This window comes from Schistocerca cancellata, chromosome 9 (assembly GCF_023864275.1).
Source record: "Schistocerca cancellata isolate TAMUIC-IGC-003103 chromosome 9, iqSchCanc2.1, whole genome shotgun sequence".
In the NCBI taxonomy this organism is placed as follows: domain Eukaryota; kingdom Metazoa; phylum Arthropoda; class Insecta; order Orthoptera; family Acrididae; genus Schistocerca; species Schistocerca cancellata.
In genome coordinates this window covers 222267437-222294306 of record NC_064634.1, presented here as the reverse complement: position 1 = coordinate 222294306, position 26870 = coordinate 222267437, and the positions used below count along the sequence as shown (strand labels likewise).

The 26870-nt window shown below is 38.0% G+C and overlaps 1 protein-coding gene across 1 annotated transcript in view; it reads right to left on the bottom strand.

Moving 5' to 3' along the window:
• The window catches only part of LOC126101580 (SWI/SNF-related matrix-associated actin-dependent regulator of chromatin subfamily B member 1), a 140493-nt gene that overhangs the window by 93479 nt on the left and 20144 nt on the right, over positions 1-26870 (bottom strand). Inside the window, exon 3 of the mRNA XM_049912233.1 lies at positions 14748-14877. Coding sequence (XP_049768190.1) covers positions 14748-14877 — 130 coding nt within the window. The remainder of the gene's footprint in view (positions 1-14747; positions 14878-26870) is intronic.

The following is a 26870-nucleotide window of genomic DNA, read 5'->3' as shown; positions in this document are numbered from 1 at the left end:
AAACCTTGGAAAATTAAGGAATTATCAATGCACTCTACACCTTAAAAACGATGAACCTTTTCCCCTCAAACCTTACAGTATACCTTTTGCAAAAAGAAAAGTAGAAAATGAAATACAAAAAATGGAAGCATGGAATATAATTGAGAGGAGTGACAGTGATTACAAAATCCTTTAGTGTTGGTTTCCAAACGAGGAGGGGGTGTTAGACTTTTACATGACTGTAGGCACCTAAACAATTTTTTGGAAAGAGAAAATGATCACCCTAAGAACATACACAAACTTTTGCATAAATCTGAATGTGTAAAATTCATGAGCAGTTTGGATTTAACTTCAGGCTTTCACCAAATTTCTTTAGAAATAAGTTCTAGAAAATACACTGCATTTTTGTATTGAGGTAAAAGTTATCATTACTATGTTGTGCCATTTGGACTGACTGTTTCTGTTGTGGAATTTATTAGAGCACTGGATCTTGTTTTGGGGGATGAGTTACTATCAAAACTTACTGTATATGTAGATGATATTTTGATTTCTGGAGGGAAAAAAAGGGGGGGGGGGAAGAACATATTGAATTGATAACACAAGTATGTACAAAATTGAGGTAGGGGTGAATGACTTTGAAATTAGAAAAATGTAAATTTGGAGTAAGTGAATTGAAAATTTTTGGGGCACATTATTTCGGAAAAAGAGATTGAACCTGACAAGAGAGTAGACTGAAGCAATAGAGAATTTTCCTGTTCCAAAAAACAAAAAACAGTTAAATTTTTTTTTTGTCCTTGCTGGATTTAATAGAAAGTATGTCAGTACCTAAGCTATGAATGCCACTTGTTTGTGTGATCTATTGAAGAAAAACACTGTGTGAGATTGGTCTGCTGAATGTCAAGAAGCATTTGATGAAATTCAGAAACAGCTTTCTCAGAGCAAAAATTTATATAGACCTGACATGTCCTTACCTTTCTGTTTAATAATTGACGGTAGTGACACAGGATTAGGAGCACATTTATTCTAGGAAAAATTTGTTGGAAATCACATTGAACACCATTCCATTGCATTTGCCAGTAAAGTATTGCAAAAGTAGGGAAAGATTTACACCGTGACTGAAAAGGAACTTTTAGCTATACATTGGGCTTTCAACAAATTTAAAAATTATCTTCTTTGACATAAAGTAATTGTTTACTCTGGCCACAAGGCACAAAGCTATTTACAAGAATGTAGACTGTATCATAGTAGAATCACCAGATGGGCATTATTCTTGCAACAGTTTGACTATGAAATTAAATATATTAAAGGAAAGGAACATGTAATTGCCAATGAACTTTCTAGGTCACCCATTGGGCTAAATTTTGAGAATAACTCAGGAACTGATGATAGAAATTTCAAAATTACGTATTTGAAGGGGATAAAAGAGGAAGGGGAAATTTTGAAAATTTGTAATGACATGAGAAGACATCAAAATCATGATGAGAATTGGAGACTGGTAAAAAGTTATTTGGGAGTTAAACCAAAGGTAGATGAGTATTACAAGGTACACAAGGGAATTCTGTTTAGGAGATTGAGACCTGATTTGGATGATTGGAAATTATGTTGGCCTGAGCAACACATAAACACACTGATTAAAACATCTATTTTTATAATATTGCCAGAAAAGTGAAGAAAAAGCTAGCGACCTGTGACCGTTGTCAAAGAGTAAAGGTAAGTAATCAGACATGCAGAGGGATGATGCAAAACATTTTGCCCAGCAAAAATTTAGAGCTAACAGCTTGCAACATCTATGGACCCCTCCCCAAGTCAAAAGGAGGTTACTGCTACATTTTTGTGATTGCTGACATATTTTCAAAATTTATCAAATCATATCATCTGAGGAAAGCCACGAGTAAACAGAGTACATCCAAGCTAACAAATGAATATTTCAATGAGGTAGGTACACCCCAAGTCATCTTGTTTGATAACTGATCACAATTCATATCGAAAAGTTTGGAGAGTTGAAAATGCAAATATAAAGCACATTTTGATTTCAGTTTACCATCCATCCAGTAATCCAGCAGAGAGATACATGAGAAAGATAGGGCGCCTTTGCAGAACATACTGTAGTAAAAATCATGTAAATTGGATTGAGTATGTGAATGACTTTGAAGACATTATGAACAGTTTACAACACACATCCACTGGCTTTTCAACATTTGAAATTATGTTTAACAAAAGACTTGACAGTTTTATTTCCGAACACACAGATTTTCCAGTATGTCAAATTTTATCACCTCAGGAAAGAGAACAAATTGTAAAAGAAACCATGAAAAAACAGGGAGAATACAGAAAGAAAAGACATGATGCTAAGGGTAGGTTTTCTCATTTTAATGTTGGGGATTTGGTTTTGGTTAAGATGAAGGAGAAATCAAAACTCATGACCTCAGAATTGAAGAAATTTTTTGGCATTTACATAGGGTCATTTGAGGTGAAAGAAAACTCTCATCCCAATGCTTATAGATTAATTTACCCAAAGTCTAGAAAATTATTCGGATTGCGAAATGTAACTGAGCTGAAACCTTGGGAGGAGATGCAGAATGTGTTTTGTATTGGGCACTTGTTATTTATTGGACTAATTATCGTGTGAGGATACTTGTTTTCATATTTTGCTTTATGTACAGTATATGCTGTGAGGACTACATATAATTATGAAATTTGCTTACTGTTTGAAGGAGATACAGAACATTGATTATTTTGTTTGCTTATTGCTTAATGAATCATTTGTTGTACAGAGATACCTATTTTCACATTTTGATTTACCTATGTGCGATGACATGTAATGTATCAGGTGTAATTTTACGCATACCATTCATTGAACATTTGCTTCGACGTAAGACATTTGATATTTATAATTTCTTTGTGTGCTGTGAATCTTACCATGCTAGTTGTAGTTTGCATATGTTAGCCATTGGACAGCCTTGCTATGCGTAGAACAACGTTATGACATTGTTTTTGTGTGTGTTAGGGCATGTACCATGTTAATTGTAATTTATACATGTTAGGTATTCGACATTTTTGCTAAACATACATGAACATTCCGACATTGATATTTTTGTGTGTACCTTAGTGTTTGGAAATGATCTTGAAATACTTGCATTGTGACATAATGAAGAGACTGTGTGTGATGGGAACATAAGAATAATAGACAGTTGTTCAAATTTTGTCACATATTGCTGATGAGAATTAATAATGAGAGGACAGAGAAACTGAGAATCAGTCTTTACGTGAATGAGACTAACTGCCTGTGTGACCAATATAACATATTAGCAGAAAAAGGAACTATATGAGGAGAGACTTGATCATGAGAGCAAGATTGATAGTGGTGAAATGTATAGTGTGTCATGTTTTTAAAGGACTGGAGATGTGTACATTCAAACAATTATGTTGGGAGAGAAATACAAAGAACTGGATTTGTGAGGAAAGGATTAAAAATGAATAATTTATTGACTTTGTCTTACATGCAAAATACTGTGATTATTGAATGACAGACTGACCTAAATTGATATACTATAAGCATTTCTAATGTTTTTTTGTGTATATAATGGATATTGAATAGTCTTGTAGGTACATTGAACATTTTCAGAAATCATTGTTTTCATAATACTTATTGCAACTCATAATCAATTAGACACACCCAATCCCATGCAGCTTGTGCATGGAATTTTGTGTGTGTGTGTGGGAGGGGGGGGGGAGGGGAGAGAGAGGGGGACGGGGCGGGGGGGGGGGGGCGGGGGGGGAGGAGGTTTGTAATGGTTCTCTATTTACGTGACTATTACGGCACTCAACACCAGTTCTCGATACCAGGAATACCGTACTACTTTTCTGCAAAGTAACAGACATGTTTTTGTGACAATATGCACATTTGGTTTTATTAATGTATAGGTACTCCGATGTATCAATATATTACAGTGATATGGTTCTTGTGTGTATTCATTTCTGTGAGACTGTCCAGGGTGTATATGTGGACAAGGAAAAAAATTCCCGGATTTTTCCTGGAATTCCTGGTTAAAAATACACTTTCTCACAGGTGAAAACACACTTTTTCCGTGTTAAGTGACAGTATATTTTCCCTGCAGGAAAATTAAAGAGACCTTTGGAGATAAGAGAACCACTTGTATGAACATCAAGAGCTCAGATGGAAACCCAGTTCTAAGCAAAGAGGGGAAAGCAGAAAGGTGGAAGGAGTATATAGAGGGTCTATATAAGGGCGATGTACTTAAGGACAATATTATGGAAATGGAAGAGGATGTAGATGAAGATGAAATGGGAGATACGATACTGCGTGAAGAGTTTGACAGAGCACTGAAAGACCTGAGTCGAAACAAGGCCCCCGGAGTAGACAACATTCCATTGGAACTACTGACGGCCTGGGGGGAGAGCCAGTCCTGACAAAACTCTACCATCTGGTGAGCAAGATGTATGAAACAGGCGAAATACCCTCAGACTTCAAGAAGAATATAATAATTCCAATCCCAAAGAAAGCAGGTGGTGACAGATGTGAAAATTACCGAACTATCAGTTTAATAAGCCACAGCTGCAAAATACTAACACGAATTCTTTACAGACGAATGGAAAAACTAGTAGAAGCCGACCTCGGGGAAGATCAGTTTGGATTCCGTAGAAATACTGGAACACGTGAGGCAATACTGACCTTATGACTTATCTTAGAAGAAAGATTAAGGAAAGGCAAACCTACGTTTCTAGCATTTGTAGACTTAGAGAAAGCTTTTGACAATGTTGACTGGAATACTCTCTTTCAAATTCTAAAGGTGGCAGGGGTAAAATACAGGGAGCGAAAGGCTATTTATAATTTGTACAGAAACCAGATGGCAGTTATAAGAGTCGAGGGACATGAAAGGGAAGCAGTGGTTGGGAAGGGAGTGAGACAGGGTTGTAGCCTCTCCCCGATGTTATTCAATCTGTATATTGAGCAAGCAGTAAAGGAAACAAAAGAAAAATTCGGAGTAAGTATTAAAATCCATGGAGAAGAAATAAAAACCTTGAGGTTTGCCGATGACATTGTAATTCTGTCAGAGACAGCAAAGGACCTGGAAGAGCAGTTGAACGGAATGGACAGTGTCTTGAAAGGAGGATATAAGATGAACATCAACAAAAAGCAAAACGAGGATAATGGAATGTAGTCGAATTAAGTCTGGTGATGCTGTAGGAATTAGATTAGGAAATGAGACACTTAAAGTAGTAAAGGAGTTTTGATATTTGGGGAGCAAAATAACTGATGATGGTCGAAGTAGAGAGGATATAAAATGTAGACTGGCAATGGCAAGGAAAGCGTTTCTGAAGAAGAGAAATTTGTTAACATCGAGTATAGATTTAAGTGTCAGGAAGTCATTTCTGAAAGTATTTGTATGGAGTGTAGCCATGTATGGAAGTGAAACATGGACGGTAAATAGTTTGGACAAGAAGAGAATAGAAGCTTTCGAAATGTGGTGCTACAGAAGAATGCTGAAGATTAGATGGGTAGATCACATAACTAATGAGGAAGTATTGAATAGGATTGGGGAGAAGAGAAGTTTGTGGCACAACTTGACCAGAAGAAGGGAACGGTTAGTAGGACATGTTCTAAGGCATCAAGGGATCACCAATTTAATATTGGAGGGCAGCGTGGAGGATAAAAATCGTAGGGGGAGACCAAGAGATGAATACACTAAGCAGATTCAGAAGGATGTAGGTTGCAGTAGGTACTGGGAGATGAAGAAGCTTGCACAGGATAGAGTAGCATGGAGAGCTGCATCAAACTAGTCTCAGGACTGAAGACCACAACAACAACATTTTCCCTGCAAAACTTATCGATTCTTTGAATGGTTATAGATATATACACAGGCGTTGAATTTCCCGGCTGGAAAATACACTCCTGGAAATGGAAAAAAGAACACATTGAGACCGGTGTGTCAGACCCACCATACTTGCTCTGGACACTGCGAGAGGGCTGTACAAGCAATGATCACACGCATGGCACAGCGGACACACCAGGAACCGCGGTGTTGGCCGTCGAATGGCGCTAGCTGCGCAGCATTTGTGCACCACCGCCGTCAGTGTCAGCCAGTTTGCCGTGGCATACGGAGCTCCATCGCAGTCTTTAACACTGGTAGCATGCCGCGACAGCGTGGACGTGAACCGTATGTGCAGTTGACGGACTTTGAGCGAGGGCGTATAGTGGGCATGCGGGAGGCCGGGTGGACGTACCGCCGAATTGCTCAACACGTGGGGCATGAGGTCTCCACAGTACATCGATGTTGTCGCCAGTGGTCGGCGGAAGGTGCACGTGCCCGTCGACCTGGGACCCGACCGCAGCGACGCACGGATGCACGCCAAGACCGTAGGATCCTACGCAGTGCCGTAGGGGACCGCACCGCCACTTCCCAGCAAATTAGGGACACTGTTGCTCCTCGGGTATCGGCGAGGACCATTCGCAACCGTCTCCATGAAGCTGGGCTACGGTCCCGCACACCGTTACGCCGTCTTCCGCTCACGCCCCAACATCGTGCAGCCCGTCTCCAGTGGTGTCGCGACAGGCGTGAATGGAGGGACGAATGGAGACGTGTCGTCTTCAGCGATGAGAGTCGCTTCTGCCTTGGTGCCAATGATGGGCGTATGCGTGTTTGGCGCCGTGCAGGTGAGCGCCACAATCAGGACTGCATACGACCGAGGCACACAGGGCCAACACCCGGCATCATGGTGTGGGGAGCAATCTCCTACACTGGCCGTACACCACTGGTGATCGTCGAGGGGACACTGAATAGTGCACCGAACATCCAAACCGTCATCGAACCCATCGTTGTACCATTCCTAGACCGGCAAGGGAACTTGCTGTTCCAACAGGACAATGCACATCCGCATGTATCCCGTGCCACCCAACGTGCTCTAGAAGGTGTAAGTCAACTACCCTGGCCAGCAAGATCTCCGGATCTGTCCCCCATTGAGCATGTTTGGGACTGGATGAAGCGTCGTCTCACGCGGTCTGCACGTCCAGCACGAACGCTGGTCCAACTGAGGCGCCAGGTGGAAATGGCATGGCAAGCCGTTCCACAGGACTACATCCAGCATCTCTACGATCGTCTCCATGGGAGAATAGCAGCCTGCATTGCTGCGAAAGGTGGATATACATTGTACTAGTGCCGACATTGTGCATGCTCTGTTGCCTGTGTCTATGTGCCTGTGGTTCTGTCAGTGCGATCATGTGATGTATCTGACCCCAGGAATGTGTCAATAAAGTTTCCCCTTCCTGGGACAATGAATTCACGGTGTTCTTATTTCAATTTCCAGGAGTGTATCTTTGATGTGCAGCAACATGTACGCTGTGTATTTTCGTATTACGAATGTATACATTGGAATTCCACAAAACATTACATGTTACTTTCCGAATAATTGAAATCGATATTGCAATGCGCTTTTGTAAGCCAGTTATTGCTCATGTCACGTGATCCCGCCGGCTGATAACAGCGGATATTCAGAGCATAGGACATGTGATGCAGCCAGCCAACAGCAACGTCACTGTTAAGTAGCACGAACACAGAAACAGAGAAAGTTAATAGTTTAAATTGATATACGTGGTGTTGCTACACGAAAAGCAAAGCGTTCACATATAATATTGGTCTCTGGGGTTAATAGGCTACAACAGAAGCTAAGCTTTCACATGTAATGTTGATCTTTTTTGCACGTCCTACACTTCAAAATATATCACACAAATGTGCCAGTAAAATTTTTAATAATGACATAAATGTCTGATCTTCAGGGTTCGAAATTCTTCTAAATGGCTCGTCATCAAAGAGTTGATTTTTAAATGAGTGTCAAACGCTCTGTGATTTAATAAATTCATGGTACATTCTCGCACGTAGTTCAACTTACGTAAAAGGATATTTACTTCGAAAGTAACGCTTTTCAAACCACATTTCGCAATAGTTTCGCGCGACCTGTTAGAATTAGATTCATTTCCACAGTTGCAAGAGAGTGCAGATAACAGGCGAAACTGCACTTGCACAGCTATCATGGCGTAGGAAGCCCGTATGTACATACGTGTAAAACATCGAAAGGCATACATTATGTCTTATAAGAAACAAGACATCAGAGGATACTGCAAGAGCATCGGAATTTCGTGAACCATACTAAAATGTGCACATTTAAAATGCATACTTAAAGTGCATATTCATATATCGAGATTCCCAGTGAAGTAGACCTCGACCTTGCATTAAGCTTTTCAGTGTGGTTTTCAGGATGTAAATTTTCTTGGAGCACCAGTACTGTATTATATCATGTTTGGTTCTTTATTATGGCACAATGCCATACGTGCTAGAAGATGAAAACGTGCACTTGAAATGCTGCAAACAGTTGAAACTAGCCAGTACTGTGGAATTAAACATTTCGTTTCAAATACATTGACTGCCTCTGCCGAAAAGGTTAATAAATGTCGAAGTTCTTTAGCAAACAGACAAAAATAACTTCATTGTTCTGCAAGGCGATTAATGCTTGACTGTCAGAAAGGTGGAAATGAAATAAAATCTGAAACTAATAACATATTTTAGCCTTCCGTAATTAGTGAATGTTTTTTAATTCATTTGATAGCACCTGGCCACAGATATCCGTTCTGTTTTCATTTGACGTAAGAGTAAACGAAGGAGAAACAGCATAATCACTAAATGTAAACATGGCTCACGTGGAGACTACCCACTAAACTCAGACCGCTTTGCGCATCATCCCCGGATCTACGATATTTGCTAACCGGGTCAATACTTTAATATATCGAATTTTCAAGGATATGTTCATCTTGTTGCGACATCTTCCTGAAAAGTCTGAAACATAAAACATATGTGTTCGAGGAAATGTAAGACATGTTGTTTGGTCTTAAGTGTGCCAAATTGCAGTGCCACACCTCTTTAAACAGCATTCTTCTATCGCATGTCACTGTATTTCATTCTGTGGAATTTAAATGTGTATATTTAGTAATGGATGCCATCAAACTATATTCAGGACAGTGGAAATTGAAATGTCCTGTGGTGCCTCTCCTGCTCCCATTCAGCCGGTTTGACAGCCTGGCCCTCTTTCTTTTTTTTTTAAAAAAAAAAAAAAAAAAAACAAACTAGCGATTAATAGTGGATGGGATTACATGTAGTCGGGAGAACAAGAACTCTTCAGAAAATATACACTCTTTATTGCCTATTAGTTAATAACTTGCTGTTTTGTGTGACAAAAAATCAAATATAGGGTACATAAAACCAATAAAGACAAGAGACAAGCGAGAAAGTACACATTTCTTCAATTCTTAGCTCCTAGCCTTTTTTTCTCTCTAATCTTGCTACAGCTTTACATGGCGCGGTTTCCTTTCTGCGAAAGAATCTATTACCTCATCAAAGTTCGTCAAACGTTTTGCTACATGAAAAATCCAAATGTCGTTATCCAATACTGAAAAAGCTGTTAACACAATTATTACCCAAGACTGGTGTGGTTTCACACTCTGTTTATGTCTATTTTGTCACTGTCTGCTAGATAAAACAAAATAGGCCTTTCTAATATTGCAGCAATTTTGTAACACACACCAACAGGGTGTATACGTGGACAAGGAAAAAAAATTCCCGGATTTTCCCTGAATTTCCCGGTTAAAAATTACTTTCTCCCCGGTGAAAATACACTTTTTCCGTGTTCATTCTCGCACATAGTTCATATTTCGTAAAAGGAAATTTGCTTTGAATATAATGCTTTTGAAACCACCTTTCGCAATAGTTTCCCGCGACCTGTTAGAAATAGGTTTGTTTCAGCATTGCAAGAGAGCGCCAGATACCAGGCGTCATCATGCTAGCGCAGCTACGATGACGCACAAAGCCCATATATATGTTCGTATGTGTAAAACATTAAAAGATCTTACATTACGTCATAAAAGAAACAAGACATCAGAGGATACTTCAAGAGCGTCGGAATTTCGTGAACCATACTAAAATGCATAATTCGGCTTAAAATGCACACTCGTATGTAAATTTCTTGGAGTACCAGTACTGTATTATCTCATGATTGGTTCTTTATTATGGCATAAAGCCATACGTGTGCTTGAAATGCAGCGAACAGTTGAAACTAGCCAATAGCGTGAAATTAAATACTTTGTTGCAAATAAATTGACTGCCTCAGTAGAAAAGATTGATGAAAGCCAAATCTCTTTAGCAAACCGGCAAAAATAGCTTCATTGTTCTGCAAGGCGATTAAGCTTGACTGTCAAAAAGGTGGAAATAATATCTTAAACTAATAACATATTTTGGCCTTCCGTAATTATGCAAACGTATTTTAATTCATTTGATAGCTCTCGGCCACAAAAATCCGTTTTGTTATCATTTAACGTGAGAGCAAAGAACGAAGAGGAAACAACAAAATCACTGAACGTAAACACAGGTCACGTGGAGATGACCCACCTCCCCACAACAACTCAGACTGCTCTGTGCATCAGCCCCAGATTTACTATATTTCCCAACCGGGTCAATATTAAATAGTAGCGTCCAGGCACACTTATGTAACCAGAAGCAGGAGAAGGTACTACTCATACGCGACTGAACTACGCATGCGCACGAGCCCGCCCACAACTGCTCAAACGAATCTAATTTAAACAATTGTCACATCACGCTCATCGGAGGCAATTTGTTGATATGAAGCACTGCAGTCTTCCTAAAGCCTTTGACACACTTTGCTGTTGGCAGACACTTGTATGAGCACTGTATTGTTGTTCTATATGGGGCATTTCCTTTGCAACTCAAGTTTTTTTTCCTCTCGTTTGTTTTGTTGCTGCAGTATTATTCTGCAGCAGCAGGATACAGTAATATCCTTAGTTAGAGTATTGGTTCTTACCAGTCAAAATCGCAAAAATTTGACTGAAAACTAAAACAATGAAAAATTCCCGGAATCTAAATAATTCCCGGGTTTTTCCCGGTTTTCTCCCGGATGAAAAAATTCCTGGGTTTTTCCCGCATCTCCCGGTTGGCCCGGGTCGTATAGATCCTGACCAAATAAACGAGACTGTTTTGGCACAAATGGCCATTTTTATAACAAGACAGAATATAATTCATGAAGTACAAATATCAAATGCCTATTGGCTCTGAGCACTATGGGACTTAACTACTTAGGTCATCAGTCCCCTAGAACTTGGAACTACTTAAACCTAACTAACCTAAGGACATCACACACATCCATGCCCGAGGCAGGATTCGAACCTGCGACAGTAGCGGTCACGCGGTTCCAAACTGACGCGCTTAGAACCGCACGGCCACACCGGCCGGCAAATGCCTATTAGGCCTACTACAAGCAAAAAGCTTAATGTTAGGAAAAAGTTTCACATTTCATTCATGAGATCGAAAAGTAGTATTATGAAATTGTTATATAAAGTTGGAATCGTCTTATTCTTCCATAATTTGTATAATGTCCCCGTCTCTTCTCCTTCCCCATTCTAACAAACAATCTTGTCATAACCAATTGTGTAGCTATTCCTGTCACGGTCAAAATTTGTTCGCCGATTAACTTCACTAACCCTGTTAGAATCACAGGTTTAGTTATCCCACAATTATTCTCCGGTTAGGCGTTGTTACGTATCCGTACAACACGTTTTCCGCGTTACTTCCAGAATAGAACTTACTCGACTGCTAGCCGGGGACTGTACAACTGGTCCTTACTAGTGTAGCGGTCTGGCCAAAAATTTTCTGTCAAAATTTCATTTTCTTGGATACACCCAGAAGACAATATGTAATCTGGGGTAATCAGCCACTATCCAAAAAAATATTCATTGCCCAAAAGAGAGTTATTAAGAGAGTTATTAGGAGAATGAGCAGAGCCCAGCCTAGCCTTTCTTGTAGGAACCTTTTCAGAAAATTAGGGATACTGACAACTGCATGCCAAGATATCTACTTCCTGTTATGTTTCATTGTTAAAAATGGACAATCGTACAAAACCAATGATTCATACCATACCCACAATACCAAGAGGAAGATGGACCTCCATTATGAATCAAAAAACCTTACTATTGCACAAAAATGAGCCAATTACATGAGCTGCAAGGTGTTCAATGCTCTCCCAGCATCACTGAAATTACTTATCCACGAGCTTCCCAAATTTAAGCAACAGCTCAAACAGTATTTATTAGATAATTCCTTCTATTCGGTAGAAGAATATTTCAGTAGAGTTAAATGTAATTGATTTTTTCATAATTTGATGTGCTATTGTGCATTACGATACTCACAATCACTGTTAACATTACTGTGTCTTTCATTTAGCTATTAAGATCTACCATCAATGTGTATTTTGTCTTATACCAGATATCCTCTTGCACAAGGTACTTTTATGTATTCCTTTTGTATTGTTTGTAATAATTCTGATACGTCCTACATCCATGCGAATGCCTCGCAGTATCGGATTTATGGGATATAAATAAATAAATAATCTTGCTCACCTGTTATTCCTGTTAGTCGTTTATTTCCATTCTGGTAGTCTGAATCTAAGGATTTTGCTAGTAATCACTGATCATCCGCAAACGCATTCAACCACATAATCTGACGTCAATTGGCATTCATCCATTTGGCTTTACTCCGCTCAGCTCGTGTAGCCCCATCCCCTTTGGTCTGGGGAAAGTTTATTTCTAGATGCGACGAGGATGTGTTCAAAAATGTTCAAAAACCAACAGGGATGCGTTTCAGAATCATATGAATAATCGATAGACCAATGTGCACTGGATAGTAAGCGCTTTGTGAAACAGGTTTTTTCCCCACGCGAATATGAATTTGGCGACCCCTTTTCCCGGTAGCATCTAGCTGCTTGCTGCGACTGCTTGCACAGCCAACAACCACATTCCTGTTGCCAGAAGCGGGACAATCTACTGCTCAAATGCGACTTAACTGTGCATGTGCACTAGTCCGCTAGTAACTGCTAAAATGAATCTCATGTAAACAGTTGTGATTTCACACTCATCGGAGGCAATTTGTTGTTATGAAGCATTGCATAGTCTTCCTAAAGCCTTTGACACATTTTGCTGTTGGGACACGCTTGCATGAGCACTGTGTGTTGTCGTCGTATATGGCACATTTCCTTTGCAATGTAAGTTATTTTCGTTTTTTTCTCTCATTTATCTTTTATTATTGAAGAGTTATTCTGCAGTAGCGGGTTACAGTAATATCCTTTGTCAGAGTACTGGTTCTTACCAGTGAATGTAAAAAAATTTAACTAAAAACTAAAACAAGGAAAAATTCCGGGAATTCTAAAAAATTCCCGGGTTTTTCTCAGATCTCCTGGTTGTCCCGGGTCGTATACACCCTGCTGTCATAATCTTTGACTTACTTGTAACCGTTTTGGCGCGAATGAGCAGAGAGCAGTCTTTGTTTCACTTTGCAGAAGTTAAGTTGTTATTTCGTATTGTAAAAGAACAGTCAAGTCTTGTGTTTGGTTAAAGTGGAAATTAAATATCTGAAGATTGATACAAAACTGTTTTCTTGATGATGTGACAATTAAGAAGACGTATATGTGAATTTACAAGAAGTTGAATAAAAATATGGATCATGAACACCAAGTCAAAAATTAATTCTACCATACCATTTTTCAGATCTGGGATTGTTTGATCATTAACAATTTCCTGAAAAACGCATTTGTTAGGTCTTCACATATTGCTAAAATACAGATCTGGACCTTCTAGCAGTCGAAGTGGAATCACCCTAGAATCAACAAGATGAGCCATAAAAACTCCGACGAAATCTACATGGGAATCCATTCAAGATAAGTGCCAAAATTAATGACTTTTTTACGGTGACTTCATTATTTCCATTCTGACGATACCATCCACAGTCAATAACTTTGTTGTTGCCTGATAAAGCGAACATATGCTGCATGAGCAACATTATTAATCTGATTTCTAACCTACTTTGCAAGTGGTGGTATTGTTAGATGGCAATACCATCTGCGAATGTTCCATCCATTCAGAGGATTAGTTTTGATACTTCAACTTCAAATGTCTTTGCACTGCAAACACAGAATTACATTTCACACACCTGAGAAAACAAAATTATTTCTGCTGCAGAGTAACCACTTTGCAATACAAGACAGTAACCAGGCAAACAGAAGATAACCAACATCTAGCAACAGTAAATATAAACTAGACAACATATTCGTTTCATCAATAACTGAGCCATGGTGCAGTGACCAATAGTTCTGACAATATAATACTTAGTAATATGTATTTTCTCTGTGAAACACCCTGTATTTTTACTGTGTTCAACACTACAGTCTTAAGATGAGTTGTGTATTATAAAGATGCACTAGTCTGGCCTCAGCAACCAGAGACAGTGGTCATGCATGTGTGAGCTGTGTTTGAGTGAACGCATGTGTGTACATGATGTCTATTTCAGAAGAAGGCCTTCTGGCTGAAAGCTAACATGTTTAGTAGCTTTTTGTTGCACCTGTCCATGAGTCAACATCTCCTATATATGGCTGAGTAGCAATGTATCATTTTGACAATATTATCAGATATACACTGACATGTTTTGGTGTTCTTAAGCAAATAATCTAACTGTATCAATAAACTGACAGTCAAGTTTGTGCATGATCAATAAAATCCACTCTTTCACAGACAAAACACAGACCAACATATATTTGATTCCATGAAAAATATTATGAATTAATGAAGAAATATGAGAATTTCTCAGAGTAAGCAAATTTGTTTCCTTATTTTGAAGAAAGTAAGTAACTTAATCAGATACCTGGGAACTGGTGGTTCTGAAGAATGGACAGAAACAGCTTTGTATTTTTCATCATTTCCTTCAATGATATCCTCAACTTCTGAAGCTCTCAGCAGTGAAACACTTGATGCCAGAACATGCTGACTCAGCCCTGAAACAAACACAATGACAAATCTCAGACTTACAGTTAGGCAGTAGAAAGTTTACCTTAAAATTACATAAGTAAATGCTATGCATGGTGAGCTGGACAAAATTAATTCATTCATTACCTCATTACCTCATAAATCGTGCTGTGTAAATCCCATGATTAAGGAGAGATTTCAGAACGTGAAAAAAGTCAAGTTCCATATTAAATGATGAAGTAGCAACTTTAGGCTACGTTTGTAATATATACCCACAGCTAATTTAAAAAATAACAACAATTGCATATCATAATACAAACTTTAACAGCAAGAAATAAGGAAAATGGAAAATTAGTGTTTAACACCTCATCGATAGCAAGGTCGTTAGGGATGGAGAACAACCCCAGATTGGGGGAGGAAATCAGACGCACCCTTTTCAAGGAACAATTCCATTTAGCCTCAAGTGATTAACTCAAATCACAGTAGAACCAAATTCGGATTGTCGCATGAGGGCTGGAACTGCTGTCCTCTAAAATGCAAGTCCAGTACCTTAACACTGCATCTCTTTGGTTGGCACTAAGAAATGAGAATACTGTTTACCCGTACACATTATAAATTGAAGTCCCATTTTTTCCGTTTGTATACTATGGTTAATCTCAGCATCTACTGCGGAGATTTTAATATGGTTTTCACTAAAAGTTAGATCGATTCATGAGAAATGTCTGTGTATATAACTTATTGCTTATAGTAATAATGACTGGGCAATATAAATACTGTAACTGGTAACAAATTTTACTGGCTTATGGAACGAGAGATTGTGTCAATGGTAGGAGCTACAAGTTGGTCAGCTAGGGCGGAGGCAGTATCTGAAGGGAAAATAGTAAACAACCACTAACTCCAGGCTAATCTCAAGAATTACTGTAGTGATTTCCACAAGGTTTTCACTAATCAACAGATGTGTTCACAAAGGAGGTTTGTGTGTATCAGTACATATTAAAAATGATTGCCCACGTGTACATACTAAGTGTTAATTGTGAGAAATCAAGGCAGGTCACAGTTAATATACAAACGGAAATAAGTTAATTTAATCAGATTGAAGTAGAGGTGGTGGTTACCATTGAAACAACCAGTTTTCTAATTTTCTTTTTCTCTTCTTTTTCTTTTTTCAGTGCCAGTTTAACCTTAGTGTTACAGATGCTCACTGACAGTGCACTTTGTAAAATACTTCCTGACTAGGGATGTCACCATTCTGTAATGCAACTAATGCCTGATGACAACAGCAAGGAACTACCATACAGACCAGCCGATGCAAGTCTCGCACAATGCATTAACATGCATACCATCCAACAAGCCACACATTACGGTCTCAGTAAATCGGTACCAGTTCGTATGCTATGTGTTTGTTGCTCATTTCTGTTGGCATTTATATGAAACTAGTACCAACTGCTTTTTCCATTTTCTATAGTAACACAATATTTCAAAGCAGCAGAACTTTTACGAATAAAAATTACGCAGTTTTTAAAAAATCTTTATTTTAAAAACCAAAACGTTTAGCACTGTTGCTATGGCTATTTAATATTTCGTTTTTTTACCTGCTTATTAGTAAAAAATAGGAAACACTTGTTATGAACAAGACCAAACAACTACCGAAAAATGCCATTTATTCAGAACTAAAATATTGGTATCACTTTAACCAGTCAATTTTTCCCATCCCTAACATGCTTTCTCCTCAGAGGAAACTTACACATTCGTATTCACTATTCTGCATCTGCTGTAATGACTGAACATGTACCAAATTATCTCTCCAACAGATATGACATATGGGTACGATTTTCAAGAGATTGACCAAATAATAGTGTTATAGAGGAATGAAGTGATAGATCTATCTTATTTCAGAGATATGCTTAAGGTTATCTGTAGCCTTTATTAGAAAAACTTATGAGTTGGGGCTGTTCACTGACCAGTAGTCTTGAAACATTACAAAACAATTTTATTCGAGATTTTATAAGCCTGAAGCACACTAATATTCATAAGCTATTGTGTACTATGGAAACATTGAAAAATCTTAACATTATTTTGTTCCAGTTTCCTCTTGGATAATTATCAGTATCACATATATACATCTACAGATATAATCTGTAAGACCCACTACAGTGTGTAGAAGAGTATGAAGATATTAGCAATTTTAGTCGTGTTCTGTTTGTCTATTGTGCAAGGGGAAAAGGCTGTCTATAAGACTCTGAGCATGCCCTGATCTCTCATATCTTACATTGATGATACCTGCAGCAGAAATGTTGTACAGTCCACATCCAAATAAGTCTCTAAATTTATCCAAGAGGATTTCAAGAGAACAACAAAATTTTTCTATCAGAGATTAGCACATAAGTTCTGTTAACTCTGTTCCAGTTTTGTATGGACTATACCAACTTCTTGTAAGTTATAACCCTACGAAGTCCAGTAAACAATACTGGGTTCCATTAGTAAAGCATTATCTGAGCCAATCATACACGTGTGAATATGCTCTGTGTGATTCTATCTTGGTTGTCAGTTGATAATGTTACAGAGGGTCAAATGCCTTTGGAAATCTAGGAAGACAGAATCTACCTATTCACATGAGTCTAATATTTGCAACATCTCACTTGTGAATAAAGCAACAAGAGATTTGTACCTGAATCTGTGGTGATTCAGTAAGAGAGTTCTAGGATTCTGCAACAGATGGATGTTTGTAATACTTTTAATTCATTTCATGCTTCTTTTATACTTTTTGTAAGCAGGAGTGACCTGCACTCTTTTTCAGTCATTCACGACTAGTCATTGGACAAAAAATTCTAAATAAATGATTGGTGGGAAAGAGGCTCATTCCGTAACATATACTGTTGTCTTCAGCCTGAAGACTGGTTTGACGCAGTTTTCCACATTAGACTATCCTGTGCGAGCCTCTTCAATTCTGCTTAACTACAGCACCTAAATCCATTGGAACCTCCTTTCCTAGTCAAGCCTCTGTCTTCTTTAACAACTTTTCCCTCGATACTTTCCTCCATTATGAAACCGATAATTTCACATTGTCTTACGATTTATCCTATAACTGATCCAATCTTTTAGTTCAGTTGCACAATAAATTTCTCTCTCTCTCCATTAGTTAACCTATCTATCCATCCAATCATCTGCATTCTTCTGTAACAATATTTTCAAAAGCTTCTATATTCTTTTTGTCTCCACTGTTCATTGTCCATGATCGAAAAGAAATACTTTCAGAAAATACTTCTCATCACTTAAATTTATATTCTTTGTTAATAAATTTCCCTTTCTCAGAAAGTTTTTCTTGCTAGTGCCAGTTTGCATTCACTTTACTTCTGCCATCAACAGTTATTTTGCTGCCCACAAACCAAACCTAATCTAATGATCTCAGTGTCACTTGATTCAAAGAACTAGTTTTATTTAAATATTCATTTTGTAACTCCTTTCCAACACAATATCCATTCCAATGGGCTGATCTTCCAAGACCTTTCCCTTCCCTGCCAGAATTACAAAGTTATTGGGAAGCCTTGAAGTTTTTACTTCTTCCCCCTGAACCTTTATAAACTAGTTACTTATTTATTCTGTGTAACAATGTAGAAAGCTTTGGCAATCCTGCACATGGGCTTGAGAGCAGTGAGGATATTTTACTTAAACATTTTCCTCTTCAAATTAAATCTGACTCCTTCACTACAAGTGAATCTGCCAACAGTATCATTGCCTTTCGTGTTCTTGCAGTATTGTGCATAATTTCAAGGAGCCAATGTTTTTCCTGCTGGTAAAACTTTTACAGTGGTATCTGTATATGATCCGCAAGTGCTTTCAAAACATGTCAAAATGCTGTTCATTCAACAATGAATAATGAATAATCTGCATCTCATGTAGTCAATTTTTACAGGATTTACTGAAAGACTTCCCAAATTTCCTCCACCTTTTCTGCTGCTGCAGAAGAAAGCCTAGAGAAGTTCTGAGCATATTACCAACAAAAGTTTTTCTCAGGGAGACACTTTATTGAAGACTGGGTGAAAGCAGCATCTAAGTACAGCAGCATAACAATGTTGTTAAAATTTAATGATGTTCTTTTTTAAACACAAATAACTTGTCACTCTATTCTCAACACTGACAACTCTGCCATTTACTGGCACTAAACAGTACCAGCAAATTTAACACTAATCAAAAAAAAAGTGTACGTAAGAAGATAGGAAAAAGATTGTGCAATTCAAAGCAAAGTATGGGAGGGAATCATATTTCAATTAGGGGCACTTCTGTACAGTTTGAATTTCTGATGGTCAACAGGCAATAACAAAGTTCCATATCTAACTATACACAAGAGGACACCTATCCAACAAATACAGTTTTGTTATGTGAAAAATAAAAGCACATATCTGTTTTCAATTGTGCAGTTTTGCTGCTTAATATTAACCAAGGTAAATGAGATTCACTCAATTAATGATTTGGGAGATTCTCCATCTACATATGCTATATGCCACATGAAACACCTTTTCTCGACAAGTAACTGAGCTTTAATTTTAATGACCACACATGAGGCAGACTTTAGCAACCCCTTGGAGGTAGATTTCAGGGATCAGCACGAGTCTACAATACTACCAGTTGTGGTGGGGTGTGCGAGGAGTGCAGTTTTGTTTTGTTCGAAACAATTGAAATGTTAATTTATGCTGTGTGTGTAGTTTATATTGGGTTTGTACAAGGCCATGTAATTTGTGCTGGTGTAGGCACATGAGGTTTGGTAAAAATTGAAACTTGGTCATTACTCCAATGATACCCTTGTATTTCTTGTGGGAGGACTACAGACCAGTTCTCAACAAAATCACAGTGGAGCACTAGCATAGTTCTTCAGCCTGTACACACCCTTTCACTTCTGCAATGTGGTGGTGTTGCAATTTCTTCAGATGCTGGTGTGTTACTGCTTTCACTAATCATTTACCACGTTCATCAATGAAACTGTCAAGGCAACAATTTTCTTAATCAGTTTACTTTCCTTCCAAGTCGCATATGTAATTTCTGCAGAGTTATCTACTACGTCTTCCAGGCCAAGTGTCTGTAAATACAGTCCTCCCTTTCCAGGGCAGCCACCACATTCTTGAAACAAACAAGCCTCTCACTTTATGTCACATACTACTAATGACTTCACAGGCCCAATCAAGCTGTCATATGTCATTTGCTCTAGTAAGTTCTTCAAAGTTACCACACAAAATTCACGCAGTACACACATAAACAGACATCTCTAGGTGGGTGTGGAAGTACCCACTTAGGTTGCAGTGCATAAAATTTTGAACTTCCAATATGAGAAGTTATATAGTTGCTCTTATAAATTGCAAAAGTTTCTTCAAATACTCCGAGTCATGTACCTCTTCACTTTCACAACTTTTTGACCTTCAGCTATTACAGTTACAGTGTCTATTTTGTTGGCAATCTGGTGAGAAAAGTCCAATCTATCTTCCAGATAAAATGACTGCACTATTTGAACTTGAGCTGCATCTACAGTATGACCATAACAGGGATCTGGTCTTCCAAAGACTCCTTTTACAGACATCACATTTCTTGATTTATCTACTGTGTACTTTGATACCAATAGACCATGGTTCAAAATTGTTTTCTTTGAAAATGTCTCTGGAATAATAGTTAAAATTTGCACCTTGTCACTATAGGATGCACAGTATTCAACAGATGAATTAATATTTGTGAAAAATTCCTTGCAAGAGGTGCAGGAGTGTTTTGGTTCAATTTCTACTTTGAAGAGTGTGGACAGTTGTAGTGTATTCATCCATAGCTTTAGTAATTTCTCTGGACTTTCTTGATGCATAGAGCTTATAACTCGACTTCACTGACCACGGTTTAGTAAGACTAACACCTACCCCTGTAGCTGACTGATTCATGGTATTTAACTCTTCCTCTATCGATGCAAAATCTGCATCATCTGCACCATTGGAGGCTTCACCTTGTTCAGATACCAATCATTGTTGTTATTCTGTCAAAACATTTAGCTCACAAAAAGTGGTCACTGGAAACATCTTCACTTTGAAACAGAATCTTCAAATGAGAACACTTATTCCCAACAAAGTCTGTTTTTTTTTTGTCTTATATATCATTCTTTTATGGATACGCAAATAGTCAGCATACTTCACTCTCCTGTGGCACCAGTCAGAAGACATTTCAAACAACCCTTTTCGCAAAACACACTGCAACTGTATCAACTGGCAAATTCTTCACGAAAACACAGAATTCTCTGGATGGTCTCAGATTTCTTAGAAGCCTGTTCAGTAAGCAAATTAGCACTGAACAACTATAATACATCAATTAGCAATGATCAACCACAGCAAAGGAACTGACAAGAACCTACAACAAAGTGTAAGAAATATCTGCAACAAAAGCAACAGAAAAAAATTGTAAAAAAGAAATTCGTAAGAAAGAACTTCAGAGGTATTTTTTTTTTAAAAGAGAATTTTTTTAAAATAAAACTTGTCCAACTTAAAATGGAAGCTTTCCTTTACAGAGAATACAGTATTACATGGTACTTATCAACAGAAAAAATCTAACTTTTCTGGACTGGCATTTTTGGAAGGAAAAAAAAAAACCGTAAATTATAAAAAAAAATTCAAAAGGGGACATTAAAAACCTTTGACAGTTATGTCCAAATGGAAGATACCACTGCAATCACACAGCAAATATCTTTCAGATAAAAAAATTGTAACAAAATATCTAGAACTGTTACAGAGATATAGCATTTTAAAATTTTTTATGAAATTCACATCTTGAAAATGGTGATCACAGTGTCATCTTTGGAGTCCTGTATCTCGGGGTAGGAATTTTTTGAGATAACAAAAAAAACGTGTTTTTTACTTACTCCTGAATTTTAACATATGCTAAAATCAGTGACATCCAAGACTACAAAGGTAACCCCCCCCTGGCTAAAGCGATACGGATTATGACCAATGATCTTTTGACATATTTCACACTGGCTACAGTTATGAGGACATACATACAGAACAAGTTTTACTCTCTAATATGGTATTCATCTGGCATGGACACTGCTATTTACTAGTTTTTGTAGGTCTGTATTCCCACAATTTATTACTATACATGTTCACTCGTTATTCTGACCCTTGATTCCTTTTCTTCTTTAGTCTATGTTCATACACTGAAATCTTATTAGTTGCATCATAAATATGATGTCTTCGAAGTTGACCATTTCACCTCTTCATAGCTTTTATCATGGACACCTAGTATTAGTAATGTAACTTATATATTACAGTGCTTATGACATATTTAGATTTTACTGTGTAATATTTGGCAAGACAGTGTTATTGCTTTCCTGTTCACTGTTTTATTCCCTACATAGTCAGTTTCGATAATGACTCCTATAATTTTTATAGTATAGTGTACTCATTTTATGTATCAGGCCTGTATTTTAGTATTTTGTCTTCTTCCTTTTTACTGGCAACCAAAGTCTTTTTACTCTTTTATTGTGATTCAATTCAATGATGTACTTTTCCCATATACTATCTGTTATTTGTATGGTTTCTGCTTGTTCATATTTTTGTATTTATTGATATTTTATTAAAACTATTTAGGGGGCTACAAGTAATACTGTCAGGTACTTTGGTACATTTCTCCACCTACAGATTCACCTAATTTTCACATGATGTCTTCAGGCCCAGTACTAATTCTTGTATGTGAATTTGTTTCTCATTTTTATACTTTCTTGGTTTTTTCCCCCCCTCTAGCTAATGAAAGCAATTGTAATAGTTACTAGATATCTTCCTTATTTATGTCATCTCTTATGAATATATATTAGTGAACAGTACCACTGTCAGTAGCAACATTCCTCCTTTTTATGTCATGCTAGTTCTGTTTTACTTTTATTTATTTATTTCCCCTCCTTGCTCATTTTTTTCAAATACATGTTGTTTCCTGAATGTTTCCTATCTGTCATTCCCTATTTTCATCTATGTTGACTAACCTTTTTTGTTTCAGTGATGCTCATCCAGTAGCTTGTGAGTATGGATATCTTGTTGATGCTTTCCTAGGTTGTAACGATTACTTTAAGCTAGTGCATTGGGTTGTCCTCCGGTGTTTTCTTGTCTGTAGATACACCTACAGTTGAGTCGGCATAAAGTTGATCCCTGACAAATGTAGCAGCCTGGGTGCGGCGGCTTCACGTGCCTTATTCAACCAATAGCTTAACGTAACTGATTGTGGTCCTTTGGTTTTAAGTCGAGTGGAACGACTGAACCATGGACTTCGAAAGTGAGTATTAAAATCCTGGCGGTTAAATGCCATACCATTCACAACAAAGTGCCAGAGTTTGTAGTGCTCATGAAGAGCACTGAAGGTCACTTAATATTAGGTACAGAAAGCTGATTAAAATCTGAAATTTATAGTAGTGAGTTTTTTGAGGAAAATTTAAATGTGTATCGAAAAGAATAGGCAAATGGGAAATGGAGTTGGTCAATTTGTCGCAACAGAAAAAAAAAAACAACCTCAAATCTACTGAGAGAGAAATTGAAGCTGCATATGTGACTGATCGAGCAAGACTTTGTATCAGGGTTGGCCATAAAATGATAATTGGGTCCTTCTATTTCTCACCAGACCCATCTCCTGGTGCAAGCGAAAACTTCAGAGAAAACCTCAGTTCACTTATCTGTAAGTTTCTCAACCATACTGTAATCATCAGTGGAGACTTTAATAATCCTACAATTAATTGGGAAAATTATACTTTTGTTAGTGGCGAGCATGATAAGACATCCTCTGAAACTTTACAAAATGCTTTCTCTGAAAATTACCTGGAACAGACACTTAGGAACTCCACTCATGATGGAAATATACTGGATCTAATAGCAACATCAAGACCTGATCTCTTTGAGGATGTCCACATCAAAACTGGCATCAGTGACCATGACATGGTTGTGTCAACAATAATTACTAAAGTACAAAGGACAACTAGGACAAGCAAGAAGATATACAAGTTTAGTAAACTAGATAAAAAATCAGTAGTGTCATATCTCAATGAGGAACTTGAAACTTTCACACATGGCAGGTGAATGTAGAGGAACTCTAGCTCAAGTTTAAAAGAATAGTTGACCATGCACTGTACGGATATTTACCCAGTAGACTAGTTCACAATGGGAGGGAACCTGCACGATATACAGTCGCTGTGAAGAAATTTTTAAGGAAACAGAGATTACTGCATGGTGTAAAACAAAGTGTATGGATATAGGATAGAGTGTTGCTGAATGAAACATGTTTGTCTGTGCTTGATGCCTTCAGTGACTACCTTAGCAGAATAATGTCAAATGACATTTCACAAAAGCCAAAGAAATTCTGGTCATATGTAAAGGCTGTTAGTGGCACCAAAGTTAGTGTCCAGTCTCAAGCGAATGAGACAGGAACTGAAATGGAAGGTAGCAAAGCAAGAGCCGAAATACTTAACTCCATTTTTAAACATTCTTTTACGGAGGAAAGCCAGGATAACTGCCCCAATTTCATCCTTGTACCACTGAAAAGATTAGTGAAACAAGTATTAGTGACAGTGGTGTTGAGAAACAGCTGAAATCGTTAAAACTGAACAAAGTTCCAAGGCCTGATGGAATTCCTGTCAGATTATGTACTGAATTTGCTACTGAGTTAGCCCCTCTTGTAAAGTGATCCAAGAAACAACCACCCAATATCATTGACGTCGATTTGTTGTAGAAACTTCGAACACATTCTGAGCTCAAACATAATCAGGTATCTTGCACAGAATGACTTCCTCATTGCCGACCAGCACAGATTTTGAAAACATCAATCATGTGAAACCCAACTTGCACTTTTCTCAAATGACACAATGAAAACTTTGGATCAAGGCAACTGGGTAGATGCAGTATTTTGATTTCCGAAAAGCACTTGACTCACTACCAAACTATGCTTATTGTCAAAAAGTATGATCATATGGGCTTTTTGGTAGGGAGGACACAGGATGATGTCTTGAATGGAGAGTCATCATCAGATGTTGAAGGAACATCCAGTGTGCCCCAGGGAAGTGTGTTGGGGCCCTTGTTGCTCATGTTGTATATTAATTATCTCGCAGACAATATTAATAATAAAATCAGGCTTTTTGCAGATGATGCAGTTATCTATAATGAAGTACTATCTGAGAGAAGCAGCATAAATATTCATTCAGATCTTGATAAGATTTCACCATGGTGCAGAGATTGGTAACTTGCTCTAAATGTTCAAAAATGTAGTATCCTATGACTATAATATCAATGAGTCACTGTTGGAATTGGGCAAACTCATACAAATATCTGAGTGTAACACTTTGTAGGGATCTGAAATGGAATGACCACATAGGTTCAGCCAAGGGTAAAGCAGTAGGTAAGACTTTGGTTTATTGGTAGAATACTGGGAAAGTGCAAACAATCTACAAAAGAGATTGCTTACAAACCACTCGTGTGACCCATCTTAGAATACTGCCCCAGTGTGTGGGACCCATACCAGATAGGACTCACAAAGGATATTGAATGCATACAGAGAAGGGCAGCATGTATGGTCACAGGTTTGTTAAAATCCACAGAAGAGTGTTACAAGACATACTGAACGAACTGAACTGACAAACTCTCTAAGACAGATGAAAACCATACTGAGAAAGTCTATTAACAAAGTTTCAAGAACTGGCTTTAAATGGTTACTCTAGGGATATACTACAACACCGTAAGTACCACTCACACAGAGATCATGAACATAAAATTAGAATAATTACTGCACACACAGGGGCATTCAAACTATCATTCTTCCCATGCTCCATACATGAATGGAACAGGACGAAACCCTAATAACTGGTACAATGGGACATATCCTCTCCCATGCACCTTATGGTCGTTTGTAGATGTAAATGTAGAACATTATTTTGCAAATGTCTCTATAGCAACATCTCAGTGTTGTCTCAGCTATGAGCACAGTTACTGTTTTCGCTTAGCCATCAGTGCTTCACAGTCAAAAGCTGGCAACACTGCTGCAAGCTGTCAGGTATCTTATGCTGTCTCAACTACAGTAGTTAATACCTGACCCCCTTCTCTGTCACTGGTAGCTGAGTCATATTTCTTACACTTCCTTGCTCTGACGGTAAATGACACAAATGCCTATCTTACTGAATTATTCATTTTATGTAGTACTGACACCTTTGACTCACGACGTTCAATCGCGAAGGTTCTGAGTTGCACAGACAAGCACAACAAAAGGACTGTTAAACAAGTAAGCTTTCACCCAAAAAAGACCATCGAAATATCTCTCTCTCTCTCTCTCTCTCTCTCTCTCTCTCACACACACACACACACACACACACACACACACACACCCACACCTTTCACATGAATGACGCAGCCAGGCACTGTGGTAACGTGCTTGCACACGCCCGTTTTTTGTCTAATTCCGTAGAAGGCCTTTTTGGTCGAAAGCTTACTTGTTTGACAAGTCTTTTTGATGTGCCTATCTGTTCAACTCGGCTTCTCCGCTATACAGTGAGTGGCAACTATCCTTTTCATAATACTGTTGTTACTCCATCCTGATTTTCCATTACATATTCATAGCAAATCCTTGACTGTACTTGAATGTATTAGATTACAGGTTTCCTTTCACTTGTATGTATCTTTTGTTTCATTTATACAATAGCACTACGGCATCTTATTATGTATTTGTTTGATGGCTTGTAAATTTACTGTATAGGACCTGAAGACAACTAACTCTCCTGAGGAAGGCAAACTGGTAACCCAAATTAGAAGCTATAAAATGGCTCATGGAATACTATTTTCACAATTGAAAGTTGTTAGGGATGAACATTGATTTTCAGCTAACATGGAAAGAACATATAAAGGTATTTGCAAAAAGAATGTCGGCATTTTATGCTCATAGGGTGTCAGAATCAAGTTGATAATGGTCACTGTCTTGTGGTGACACATAGGCCGTCCCACATAGAACCGAAACACCTCACACACCAGTTAATCATCTAAGG